The 13201-nt window shown below is 33.1% G+C and overlaps 1 protein-coding gene across 50 annotated transcripts in view; it reads left to right on the top strand.

The window, feature by feature from the left end:
- Positions 1 to 13201, top strand: part of RBFOX1 (RNA binding fox-1 homolog 1) — a 1146084-nt gene that overhangs the window by 1038948 nt on the left and 93935 nt on the right. For 43 of the 50 annotated variants that reach the window (XM_048062448.2, XM_013189461.3, XM_066977847.1 and 40 more), the window contains 3 exons: positions 1514 to 1567; positions 7510 to 7602; positions 9340 to 9400. In XM_048062448.2, coding sequence (XP_047918405.2) covers positions 1514 to 1567; positions 7510 to 7602; positions 9340 to 9400 — 208 coding nt within the window. The remainder of the gene's footprint in view (positions 1 to 1513; positions 1568 to 7509; positions 7603 to 9339; positions 9401 to 13201) is intronic. The other 7 variants (XM_066977846.1, XM_066977836.1, XM_066977853.1 and 4 more) reach the window with 1 other exon arrangement.

Raw genomic sequence — 13201 nt, 5'->3', positions numbered from 1 at the left:
GGCAACAATAAACTTTTAGCTTCTGACTTGATATAAAAATTAAATTTCTGCAAGCGTGAGTTTAATTAGATATCTGAAATGAAATGGTAATGCTACATCTTGAACACGTTATACACATGGCAGATATTTATTTTATTTTTTTGCATTGACTTGAATACAGCAGAGGAGGATTGTTTAAACACTAAGTCGTCTGCTTATAGGTTAAAGTAGTTAAAATATTAGTTAATTAGATGGTGAATACAACAACATAAAACAAGGCAAGGGACAAGAAACGATAGTTGATTTTCATAACTAAATAGAAACACTTTAATAAGGTAGAAAAGGAATGTTGTTCTTTCTGTCCTGTAAGTGTTTGTTATATCGTAAAAGACTGGAGTACATCTTAAAAGACTGCAGTTCCTTGGTCTGTTGATAGATTTTTCTTCATTTGCCTGCCTCTAATTTCTACCTTTTTGTTTAATCATTGTTTGTGTTATTTGTCAGTGTTAACACTGATCTATACAGCATGTTAATGATATAAGAAACAACAGAAATGACCCACTGATATATTAGAGTGTCACATCACAGAATGTGCCATCTCCAAAAGTGTTCTAACTAAACACTGCCTGAGTCAAACATTTATTCTCTTACTGAGACAAGTCAAACAGAGCCTTTTTCTTTAGGACAGCAACTGTGGTCAAGTTTTGTGTGCATGAACAATGCCTAGATGACTGTGAATGCTATTGGAAGGTCAGTGAAAATAATAGTTACTGTAAACATTATACTAAAGTGCAATTCTGTGGGAGAAAAAAACACCAACACATAAGTATCCATTCTAGTTTTCCAAACTACATTCTAGGATGACAAGAATTAGGTAGGGAATAATGGATATACCTTTTCAACAAGGTATATCCATTATTTTCAACAAGCCACTGATGAAACTCCCACTTATTTACTTCTGCTTTACAAGAATTAGATGAAACCAAACTCCTTTACCTGTTCTGGGAAGCAACTGCAAAAAGTTTTCAGAAGCAAAGGTTCTTCAGAGGATAGGATGACCAGAGGGTGACAATGTTCATGTGGCCATTAATCCTGTCTTGTTAGTGATGTTTTATTATACTGTAATCAAATTAACTCTACAGCATATTACATTTAAAACAATTGGTGATGGCAGCTGGACTGGATGAATCACCAGAAAGTAACGTAGTATATGAAAAGACAAAACAAAACCAAAACAAAATTATGACTTTCAATTTACTGTTTACAATTTAGTGATGATTTCCTCTTTGTCGGAACATCTCATTGAATTTAAAGTTCATAAATAAGTATGTGGAATGATCATGACAAGTATAATGACATTTAATATTGATTCGGCTACTCTTCAGTGTGTCTTTTCTGGTGCTTGACTGTCTTTCATTTTATATTCTTTAACTTTGTGATATGGTGCATCAATTTCTGAAACAAACATTTGTACTTTATATGATAAAGCATTGAAGTTATCTTTTTTTCATGTAAATTTTCTATTTCTTTGCAGCAATTTGGTAAAATCTTAGATGTTGAAATTATTTTTAATGAGCGAGGCTCAAAGGTAAGCAGTTTAATTCACCCAAGGATTTTTTTAGTTTGTTTAAAATATTTTATATGAGTAAAAGGAAACAACTGCACTGCTGTAAAAAATAACATCTGAAACTATGTTAGTGGAAACATCTTCTGACTTGTCATTTAGTTTCGAAAGCAGAAGGAAAATCATTGGACTCATTTTGTATCTTTTAAAGGGGGTAATTTTAACTACTCCAAACTGTCATCTGTTTTATAGGAATGTTGACTTCTGCTTTCTTTATTCTCCAATGATAATTGCCTTGTTTATTTTATAAGATGAGTCCATGCTTACAGATATTTTTAGGCAGGTTTGTATTAGTGCATTTTTTTCTATTAAACTGAAAGATGGTAATAATACCTAATAACTATCTTCTTCAGTAATTGAGAAGATATGATTGTTCCAGATGATTTAAGTGCAGATGTTTTCCTCTTTAGTAAAAGCTTCAGTACACCAACCCTTTGAATAAAATCTGTTTTAACATTTATTTGATGAAAGAAGTTCTTGTAGTATTACATTTTTTTTTCTGAAATTTACATTGACTTTAATGCATACAATTTACTGGATATTTAAGAAATAAATCAAGACAGAATGCTTATGCCAACATTATTGTCATTACCTGGTTCAAAACTGTTTCTAGTTTCCTAGTATGCTTCATCTATGATATCAGCTGCATTATAAGGGTTTATGCGTATGGCATATGTGTGCTATCTTTTTCCTGTTTCTCCCATGGAAGAAAGTTATAATATTTGACTACCAATGTTTCAGTCTTCCTGCAACTCTTATATATGGTTTATTAGTAGTACTGGAATTATTTTCCTGCTATAAAAATACTGTAGTCAGTCTTTTTTTTTTTTTTTTTTAAGATGAACCATATATATCATAAATCTCTTATATGAGATATATTTTAATTCATTTGTTATTCTTTTTCTTTCAGGTGTGAGTATTTAAATTCTAAATTTAAAGCTACCACTCACTGTTTCTTCCTCTTCCTCTCTATGGATTAGCTCAAATTTTCTGGTTTATATTTCAAAATTATTCTCACATTAATTAATTAGTACCCTAGCCTACCAGTCCAAAAACATTTGGAACATTTATTTGTTTTTCAGTTAGCAATCAAAACTTATGGAATTTAGTGGCTTACAATGCGGCTTATTCATAGACAGTGGCAGGTCTTCTATGTTGGCTGCAATTCATTATCATTACATAATGGCTGTTCTGTAGTTTTTGAAAAAAAAAAAATGTTGATTACCCAGAACCTGTTCCTACCACATAATTTTATCATTTTATAAATTTCAAATGACATTATGAAATCCCACACTTCACTTGGTTCTGTCTGACTTTTAACCACCATGCCCGCATCACACTGCATAAGTTTAAGCCTTTTGAGCGGTTGGGGGGCATTTCTAAACTGGGTGTTTTCACTAGTGATCCTACAGTAGTGAAAATATGTCAGTGCTTTGTATTACAAGCAAGATATTTTTCTAGGGAGTTCTGTAACATCACTACTTGTTACACATTTTGTGCTAGAGACTTTCAGACCTATTCTCATGAAATAGTTCTAAGAATCCAATGCTCAAGCTGCCTCTGAATAAGCAACTGAAGATAAATAAAATAATTCTGAGATGTATCTCTTTGCTTATGTATACTGCTACTTGTCTTGTTTTGAGTTAGCTCAGGTATATCTGCATAGTATTTTGATTTAAAGAGGTACTCTTACCTTCTCTCAATTAAATAAACTGAAAATAAAAGCAGCATTAGGAGTAACAGAAATGTGGTTTTGTGTGTGTGGTTTTTTTCTTTTTTCTTTTTTTTTTTTTCTTCCTAATCTCATCAGTACAAGTTACTCTGTAGGATTTAAGATGCACCTCATTAACGTCCCATTCCTGACAGTGCTTATCTGTTTTTACAAAACTGCAATTCCACCGAAACTAAAAAGACTTATAAGTGGCCTCAAACTAAGTACACAAAAGCTACAAAAGTTTCCAGGATCAAAATACAACTTTGTTTCAAGCTGCAGTTTGGCATAAAAGCATTTCTAGATTTTGTTATTGTTGTTGTTCATTTCTTTTGACTCCAACAATTAATATTTGAAAAGATTCCTGCAAAAATAACAGCAGTAAACTCCTTTTCATACCATAGTATTAGAGAAAAATGGAATTGCAGATTCAAATAGCATTACCGTACAGCACTAAATATTAAAAAAAAAAAAAAAATTACAAATGAAAGTATTTTTTTTAACTCTAAAATACCAATTTCATACTACAAATTTATTTGATTTGGGGCATAATAATAATAAAGGTAACTTTGCTAGAATCATGTGTCAACTCATCATTTCTGAAACTTCTTTTTATGAAATCAAGAAGTTCAGTAATGTTTTAGTGTAGATCTTTGTTGCAACCTGTGTTAAATAAATAAGGTATACCTTTGACAGTTCTCTGTTGATTAAAGTAACATTAAAAACCTGTGGTAATTCTGCTATTATGTCAAGCCAGAAATTGAGCATGGTGATTTCTGTGCGTGGCAAGCTGCAATATTTTTAGAAAGAAGTATATGAAATACCAAAAGTGTGGAAGAGTTTCCAATCACCAAAAAACAACTCTGCTGCTTAAGTACATGTTGCTTTGCAGAAACTATTACAGCTGACTTGTATTTTGTTATCTGTGGAACATTTCAGTGCTCAAAGATGGCAAACTAAGAAAGGTTTTTGCCTTCCTTCACCTCTCTTTTCTTACCATTCTCTGCATTTACCAGTAATCTTGGAAGGACAATTTGATATATAACTTCCATTACTGTGCTCACTTTAAAGCTAATCTCTGTTTTAACACTGCATGTGCTTCCTTGACCAACCTGCCCACACTCTGGGCATCAGTAGCTCTCCACAGAGCTGTGCATTGGTTTTGTCTGTTGGGCACAGTTGCAAAGATACAGGAACATCAAGTACATTTTTTTAATTATTTTTAGTTTTTATTTTCTTACAGTTCTAAATTAATGCTCTGCATGGCTATGTACTAAATATATACTGGCATAAATCTGTGTGTATGTATTAGTATATATTTAATGTACATTATATTAGCAGCTCTTTCTTCAAATAACAAGAGCTCCAATGCACCTCACAAATTAAAACAAAACCTTCTTGACTACTAGGCTACTATTAAGTCATTTGACAGACTTTAAAAATAAAATGCTGAAATATACATTACAGGCTAATAAAATATATAGTATGCTAAACCAAAGTAACTGTTGAATCAGCTGCATTTAAAATACATGCTAATTTGTTTGTCTAACTATTTAAATATGGCGTGAATGAATATGTGATGTCTGATTGAGTTTCTGTGTCAGCTATGTAAAATTAAGCATTTGCATAAACAATAAAATCTTAAATAGTATTGATTATAAGAATAAGTAAAACATAAGAAATTAAAAAATTACGAGCGTTCTTTTCATAATCTTTGAAGTTCTTGTCTTATCTTGGCTTGTAGCTCCACTTTGTACCTCTTTCCAATTTTTAAATATAATTAGGTTTTTATCTTTCCATTCAGTTGTTTGAAAAAAATTTAACTGGCAGCATTGTGAGCTAGTAAAACTGATTGTAAAATTTTGTAAACATATCCCACCAAATGTTCCTTGCTGGCTGTTCTGGGAGGGTTACAGTTCAGCAGGGAGGAGAGAAAAGAACAAATAGAATTTGAGGAATTGTGCAGAACTAGGCTTGATGCATTGATGGCTTCAGTGATGGTTTCTGCTGTGAAATTTTCTTAGCAGAAAAGAAAAAAAAATCTTCTTAGGTGGGAGGTTTGAGGAGACAATTAAAGGGTGAATAAAAGTTTAAAGTTGAGGATTGTTTTAGATACAAGAACCAAAGAATCGTAGAATGCTTTGGCTCGGAAGGGACCACAGACCATCTAATTCCAACCCCATGCCACACTTCCCACTAGACCAGGTTACCCAAAGGCCCATCCAGCATGAAGGGCTAGATGCAGAAAGGCCTATTCAGGCATCTAAAACATAGGGATTAGTACTGAGGAGGGGAACTTTCTCTCGAATACTCCTGGTATTTTTTGGGAAAAGAGAGCTATATGCTTGGTGTCTGATGATAAGAGAGGAGGTCGTGGCTTTGTCCTAAAATTGTGGAGCGCAGAGTGGAGAAAATGAGTGGAGTCAGGTGTTTTGAGAATGTTGATAGAGTACTTGTGAGCTCAGCGTTCAGTGAGCCTTTAAAAGGAAAGAAGAGAAACAAAACAAAGGCAACAGACAAGTTTAAAATACTTTGAAGAGAATGGAACAAAAAATGCTATGTAAAAAAAAAAAAAAGTCACTTCCTATGGTATAAACTGGCATGCATCAATGTGTTCTTCTAGTAAATAAAATAATACAAATACCAATATACCAATGATCCTGATTAAAATATTTTGTCCATGAATTAATTTTGTAGTTCATATTCATTGTTTTTCTCAGTGCGTGGTGTTAATACTTAGTTTTGCCTTACCTTTGTATTTGGTCTCTTCTTGTATGAAAAGTACAAATATCTTCCCTTCCTTCCTCTTTTTTCAGTCACTGTGTAAATAATAGGTAGAAACACTGAGAGTAAGTGGTTGAGTACTGACGACAAAATTTACTGAATGGACTGCAGAAAGAGGAGGGTGAAAGGAAGGATAAAGCTTGAGGAGATATGATGCGTGGCTTATTGTTGAGCAATAAAACAAAAGTAAGACCTTAATTCATACTTCAACCTAAAGTAAGAGCAAAGAAAAAGGTTTTAGTAGGACTTCAAATATTTGCAGCAATGCCTTTCTTTATAGAAGTGGACATGTATAGCTTCATAGCAAATGTTTCATGTTATGAAACACCAAGGATGATAGAAGCTTATTTGTTGGGATAAATTCAAGAAAGCATGCATTGTAGTGCTAATGTAAGAATTAATTCAAAGGGTTGGTGTATGTTTCTAAAATGTTTTTTAATGTCTGATTTTAAAATATATATATATTTATATTTGTAAACGATGTTCAATTTAATTTAGCGCAGGAAAAAAATAAAAATAAAAGAATTTTACTAGGACTGGAAATATGTGTTTAGCCTAATGCTATAAAGTGAAGTGTTTGTCCTGAGCAGAATTTCATATTAGTTGAGTATACTCCTGTCCCACTAACATGGGATTCTGGAGTTTTACCAGTTGCATGTGGAAAGTACAATACATAAACAGTAAATGAACCAGTTAAAGATACTCAAAATGTTTTCATTTTTATTCCTTTATCAAAGTTTCTTTTTCTATTCACATCACGTGATTTTATTTGATCTGTTAATACAAGGAAGTTTATATTTTTATTCTAAAAGTATTTTTGTTTTGTTGGAGGTTTTCTTTTCTTTTTTCTTTTATAAAAAAATAAGTAAAGGCTGTATAGTTTGACGAAAGTTTAAGTTACCCTAGTGTTGCATGGGAACAATGTTTCTTATGATCACAACAGCATGATTAAGTAGGCATTGTTTTTAGAGTATATTGACATTCAGTGTTGAATTCTGTGCACATGTTTTTTATTTTGTTGAGATATCTGCATGTCGTTAAAATGTGGTTCATTTTTTTTTCTCATTAGTTCATTTTTTTCTATGTGAAGACACTGTAATTTCTTTTAATTTCATTTTCTTATTGTTAGATTTATTTTCCTCTGTAGAGACACGTAGAAAGGTATTTTTGGTATTCTTTGAATTTCTCAGAGGGTATTTTGTAACTGATGACAGAAAAAAATTGTTCACATTTGTCGCTTATTTATTGCACATCTCAATACAATTATAATTTTTCTAATTTGCATGTTACAGAAATGAAGCAAGGACAAGAAAATATTAAATTAGAGAGAGAGAACATAAGCAAACAAGTGGTCATTGACTGAAATAATAATGTGCATGTTGTTTTCCCCCCTTCTCCCTCCTGCATGCAGGGATTTGGTTTCGTAACTTTCGAAAATAGTGCTGATGCGGACAGGGCGAGGGAGAAATTACACGGCACCGTGGTAGAGGGCCGTAAAATCGAGGTGCATGTTCAAAATATTTTCCTTTTCATCTTTTTTATAAATGTCTGCTTCACTCTCATTTGTTGTTTCAGATGCATCATTGGTGTCTTCTGTGTGCTCCCCTTTCCCCTTCCCATTGTTTATATATATATTTATATATAAAGAGAGAGAATCTGGCCTTACTTGGGTTTTTTATTATTATTTCTTTTGTAATTATTATTATTATTATCATTATTGCTGAAAGGTGGATGAAAATTGAACAAAATGAAAGCTTTAATATTTTGAACTTATTATTTTGGATGTATTGTAAATCAATGGGTGCAGTAGATTCTAAAAAAAAAAAAACAGCCAACAACAACAAATAAATTGAGAACAACAACAAAACTGTGACAGACAAAACAAAAACAACAAAAAAGTTTTTTTTTCTTTTTTTTTTTGGTTGGTTTGGTTTTGGGTTTTTATCTTTCTTGTTTGGTTTGGTTTCTTTTTTTTTTTTTCTTTTTCTTTTTTTTCTTTTTGCTGCAGGGTTGATGTGGGATCCACAGTGGCTTTCAAAAATTCAGATTGGGAAAGAAGCATCCAAAAGATGTACAAGAAAAAGAAACAAAGGCAGACTAGAGACCGACCAATTTTAAGATTTCATTTTTAATGAACCCGTCAGGCTACTTTGGCTGGGTGGCCTGACCCTGTCGTATCTATTAAAAAAAACAACACAAATGCTTTTTAGTACCACTGGATCCCCTTCAATACTGCCTCAATTGTATTTGTTAGAATAAAAAAAAAAATACCAATTGAAAATGCTGTCGTCTTTTGAGTAAGATGTTGCATATTTTGCCTTTTCATTTTCCCCCTTCGACGGTAGCACTTAGGGCCCTCACCAAACTCTCAGTAACCATGGTAACTGTATACATACCCATGCTGGCGATGGTGCTGAATGGTAAGTGGAGAAGTCCATCTGCCGTTTCACGTATTTAGCGCTAATACCACGTGAATTTTTTTGACTTGTTGTATTAAGTTTTCTTGATGCTACATTTTTTTCTATATTGGTACGCCTGTAATTGAGTGTACGTTTTAAGCAAGCCTGGGAGGCACTGATTGGATTGAGGATATGACTTCGTGCACATCTTACTCAGATTGTTAACTCCATATTGTGTTAAATAATGCACCCTCTTTTTATCCTTTTGTTAGCTGTGATTTTAAAGCTTGAATGATTTTGTTAATTCTTGCAATGAAAAAGGCTCTTGTTCCAAGTGTTGAATGCTAGATGTTGCTTTTCCAATGGTACTTCTCTTCTAAAGGGTTACGTTGCACACTGCTAAAATTCGTTTGTCCCTTTTTTTTTTTTTGACATTTTCTTTGTTTCCTTGTACCTTGTCTCTTTCCCTTCTACTCCACTGCATGTTCCTTCATATAATCTTTCTTTCTGTTTTGAATATTTATTGTATCAGTGTTATCATGGAATACAAGCATGCTCTTAAGTCTTAAATTATGCAATACCTTTTAATTTGCTTTTAATGTCTTTTTATTAAAGTTTAAATGATATGACGTTGCTTTATTGAAATGATTTGTAAGTTAAAATGGTTATGAAAGTAAATGTAATTATAAATAGTATGATTTTGTTATGCACCTGTTGCCTTCTATAAATTAAATTGCTTTTTTTTTTTTTTTACATGACTAATGGCAGTAATAATGCATGCGTTTAATAATATCACGGACTCTTCCTGTAACCCTTTCTAATCCAGTTTTCTATGTGCTTAGGTAAATAATGCAACAGCACGTGTAATGACAAATAAAAAGACCGTCAACCCTTACACGAATGGTAAGTGCATGAGATCTCAGTGCTTTTTTTTTTTTGGTTATGCATGTGAAATCTCATTCTTCTGGTGGACGGGTAGTCATTTACTGATGAGTTGTCATAGTCTGCATTCCCTGCAACTTCTTGGGCTCAGTCTTCGTCCAATGAGCCAGTAAGAAAACATATTATGGCTGGGCGGCTTAATTTCCATCCCTATAGACTTCTGCTAATTCACAGGCATGGACATAGCATGCGTCATTTTGCCTGATAGGAATCTGAGTGTTTAACGACAGTGGCTTTTTTAATAAGAAAATGTACCTGGTAGGGAGGCATCATTCTCTTCTAGCTTCGTGCAGTGTTGATGTTGTGATGAATGAACTAATCAGAGTATTCAGTTTTGCTTGGGTGACGGAGGTAGGGAGGCCAGTAAGAAGATCGTCTCTGTCAGGCATGAGATGCTTTTTAGTACTGAGGCACTCATCTAGGCAAAGATCCCTTCTGTGCCTCCCTTCCACAATTTGTTTGGAGTAAAAGGCAACTTGTAATTAGGTGCTTGATTCCAGAATTTTTCCATGGAAAAAATCTAAACTGTAAGTTACTTTAAATGGTTATTCTAATACTGACCTAGCAAGTTGGTATAATTTAGTACATTAATGATAAAGATATAATCTATAGATATTTGAGGGGTTTGGAGTTGTTTTTTTTTTTTGATTTTTTTTTTTTTTTGCTAAAAAAAAACTTTTTAAAAATGTTTTCTCTGGCAGTGTTTTATCACGTGCTCCAGAAGTTATTTGCATTTGCTAGTTTAAAAAATGCTAACAAGTTACTAACTCAATGTCAAATAATAATAAATCAATTGAATTGAATTGCAATTACATTTTCCAGATTTACTAGAATGTGTAGCTGTAATTATTTACTTTCCAATTTAATTTAGCTTTTCCCATCCATTAGAAAACAGATGAAATCTGCACATACATATATAAAGATTTCCACAGTTAGCTTAGACTCTTTTCCATTTTGAAATATTTTCTATATTTGAGCACTCATTAGTGAGGTTTTACTAAAAACCATGGCAAACAGTGGCTTTATTTTTTAATTAGTTGTAATTTTTTCTTAACATGGTAAAAATAAAGTGATGACTTTCATTTGACGTGATAATTGAGCAAGTTATAATGATCTGGAGAAGAAGGCTCTTGAAATTCCTCATGTTTTCTCAGAAACTGTTTTCTTCCTCATTTTGTTTGTAAGTTTATTTGTAACTTTTGTTTGTAAATTGTCAAATGATCCAGATGGGAAAATCTCCTTCATTATTAATGCCTTTTAAAACATCTCAGTGAATCTAACAAAAGAGACAGGAAGCTTGACTGGATCACATAACAAGATTTTGTTGCAATAGGGAGCTAAATTAACTATGTGATACGTACTAAGAACTTACTCTGCTATATTATGATGATAAAAATATAAACGTAGGTTTGTTATAAATGATGATGTATTCTTATTTGTATTCATATTACATCAAGGCTAAAACACAGCTAATTATCAAATATCACATTACACATCAACACATCCAGTGCTGGATGAAGGTAATGCTGAAAAAAGAGATATGAGATTTTAGGAATATGGTTTTAGGGAAGATTCACCTCTGTGTCCTGCACTGCAGGATTACTTGGGTCATGCATTGTAATTTATGTATATCCAAAATTGAAACGATTAAAATTTGTTGTTAAGTTTTTCCCACTTTAAGTGTTTTATGTCTGTCATTTTCCAACCTGTACTATCTGGACTGGATCTCAGTAAAAGTGTGAAACATCCTGCTGAGTGTATAAAAATTAGCATTTGTTTGTGAATCCATATATCCAAGGTTTTGCATGCAGGATGTTCTTTTGCCTTTTGACAGGTATCTACCAAGACAAACTCTGGTTGTAGTTCGTAAACGTTGATTTATTTGTTTACTTATTCTAACTTTTTTTAATGTCTGAGGTTCCCTTAAGTAAACACACAGGTAGAATCATGTTCTTAATTCACAGTCACTACAATCAACACCAAATGAAGTGTAGACATGTAATGTGTTTCACTTGGTTTAATTGGTGTTTCTATGACTAGTCATCCTGCCGTTTTGAGATTCTAGTTCTTTATCTTTTTGTCAGGAATTAACCAGTGCAATAGCTGATTATTAAAGATTATTGTTGTCTAAAGTAAAGGTCCCACCTTTTAAATAAAAGATAAAGATAAAGCTAATTATTATTATTATTTTAATTCTTCTATGAGCCTGTTAGCACTTGAACGATACTTCTGAGACAGGTAGCTAGAAAATTTTTGTTTATACGTCTACCTCTTTTGAACCACTTCTTCATTAGCATGTGGCTTGATTTTTCAAAGTGTATGTGGTGACTGACATGTTATTGGCAAGTATGGAAAACATAGCCAGGCAGACAAATTCTGTGTTATATAAAAACATATGAGGCCCTAATGCTTACTCTAATTTAAAAATAAGATACACTCTATTCTGTCTTTCATTCCTGGATACTGCTGATTGCTTGATAACAGGGCTCACATTGTAAATATGATTGCAAAACTCAGCAGATTTTTTTTTTCTTTTTAATATAAGCAGGTTAATTCAGATAAGTGACTTGCTCTTACGTACTAGTTGTTTTTGAAATAAATAAGCTTGTCAGTGACTTTGGACAACTCCTGAAATGATCGGTTTATAAACATTCAGTTGATGTGAGTTTATTCTCAGACAAGATGATTTTGATGGCTGTTCTCATGTGCTCTGGAGATAGAACTGCTTTTTCATTGTGAATTAATTCAGCGTCAAGAGTTCTACTTGTTGGCAAAAATACTTTTGAGACATTTTTAATTTTCCAACCTATCCTGTGGAATCGAGAATTATGTACAAGTATACTGAGAGAACCTCAGCATGAATGAGGAGCATGAAACAGAGATCAGTAGAGGAATATTCCACAGTTTATACTTGCAGAATCTTGAATTTGTGCCTTCAGTTAATCTAAACTTAGATTCAAAATTGGAGCTAGTGACTATTACCGCAGTTATATTCCCTCCCTTTCCCTTCCCTCCTTATTTTGTATGCAAACAGGAAGAAAGCAGTCGGTGTCATAGGACTTCTTTCCCACAAAAGCATTCCTCAGGCAACGCATTCCTGTCTCCCCTATGAAGTGAAAATAATTCTTTCTACGTTGCTGTGTCCCACTTTCCATCAAAGCTTTTTCTGCTGTACAACATGTAATTATTTCCTCGCCTTTAGCAGGTTTAATGTGTATTTTTTTAGATGACTATGTAAGGTGGCTTTTTGTGGGGCACAAAGATGTGTTATTTGTTTTTGTGGTTGGTTTTTATGTTTTGAACTTTTATAGTTTCAACTTGAGGGGGAAATTGTGACAGTAAGAGAAATGCACAAAATTACACCCACTGCAGAGAATTAGCTTCCTCCAGCTGCAGTTGCTCTCTTGATTGATTAACCCACACAGTTATGGGCCAGCACATTTGTAGCTGACAAGATAAAGTTAAGTTTAATTGCTGTTATTTTCACAATGAATGTATTTCCTGTATAAACTTCAAAAAATTAGATGATACAGCCATCAGTGCGAGAGAGGTAAGGAACTGAAATATGAACGTGACTTTCAGCTGTGAAGAACAACCTGTGTCTTCCAGGATCTTATTCTTTCTCTCGGGAAAACTGTGGCACTGCGAGTGTATCTAAAAAGCTGAGAGGTGCCTGTCAGCATGTTTGACAGCAAAAGTCTGCATGTGTAATTCAGTGCAATCATTCATTTCAGGCAGTATCAGTGAGTGATCTTTGAGGAA

The sequence above is a fragment of the Anser cygnoides genome, chromosome 15, assembly GCF_040182565.1.
Source record: "Anser cygnoides isolate HZ-2024a breed goose chromosome 15, Taihu_goose_T2T_genome, whole genome shotgun sequence".
In the NCBI taxonomy this organism is placed as follows: domain Eukaryota; kingdom Metazoa; phylum Chordata; class Aves; order Anseriformes; family Anatidae; genus Anser; species Anser cygnoides.
The sequence above is the reverse complement of the archived record's forward strand: the minus strand, read 5'-3'. Positions and strand labels throughout refer to the sequence as shown.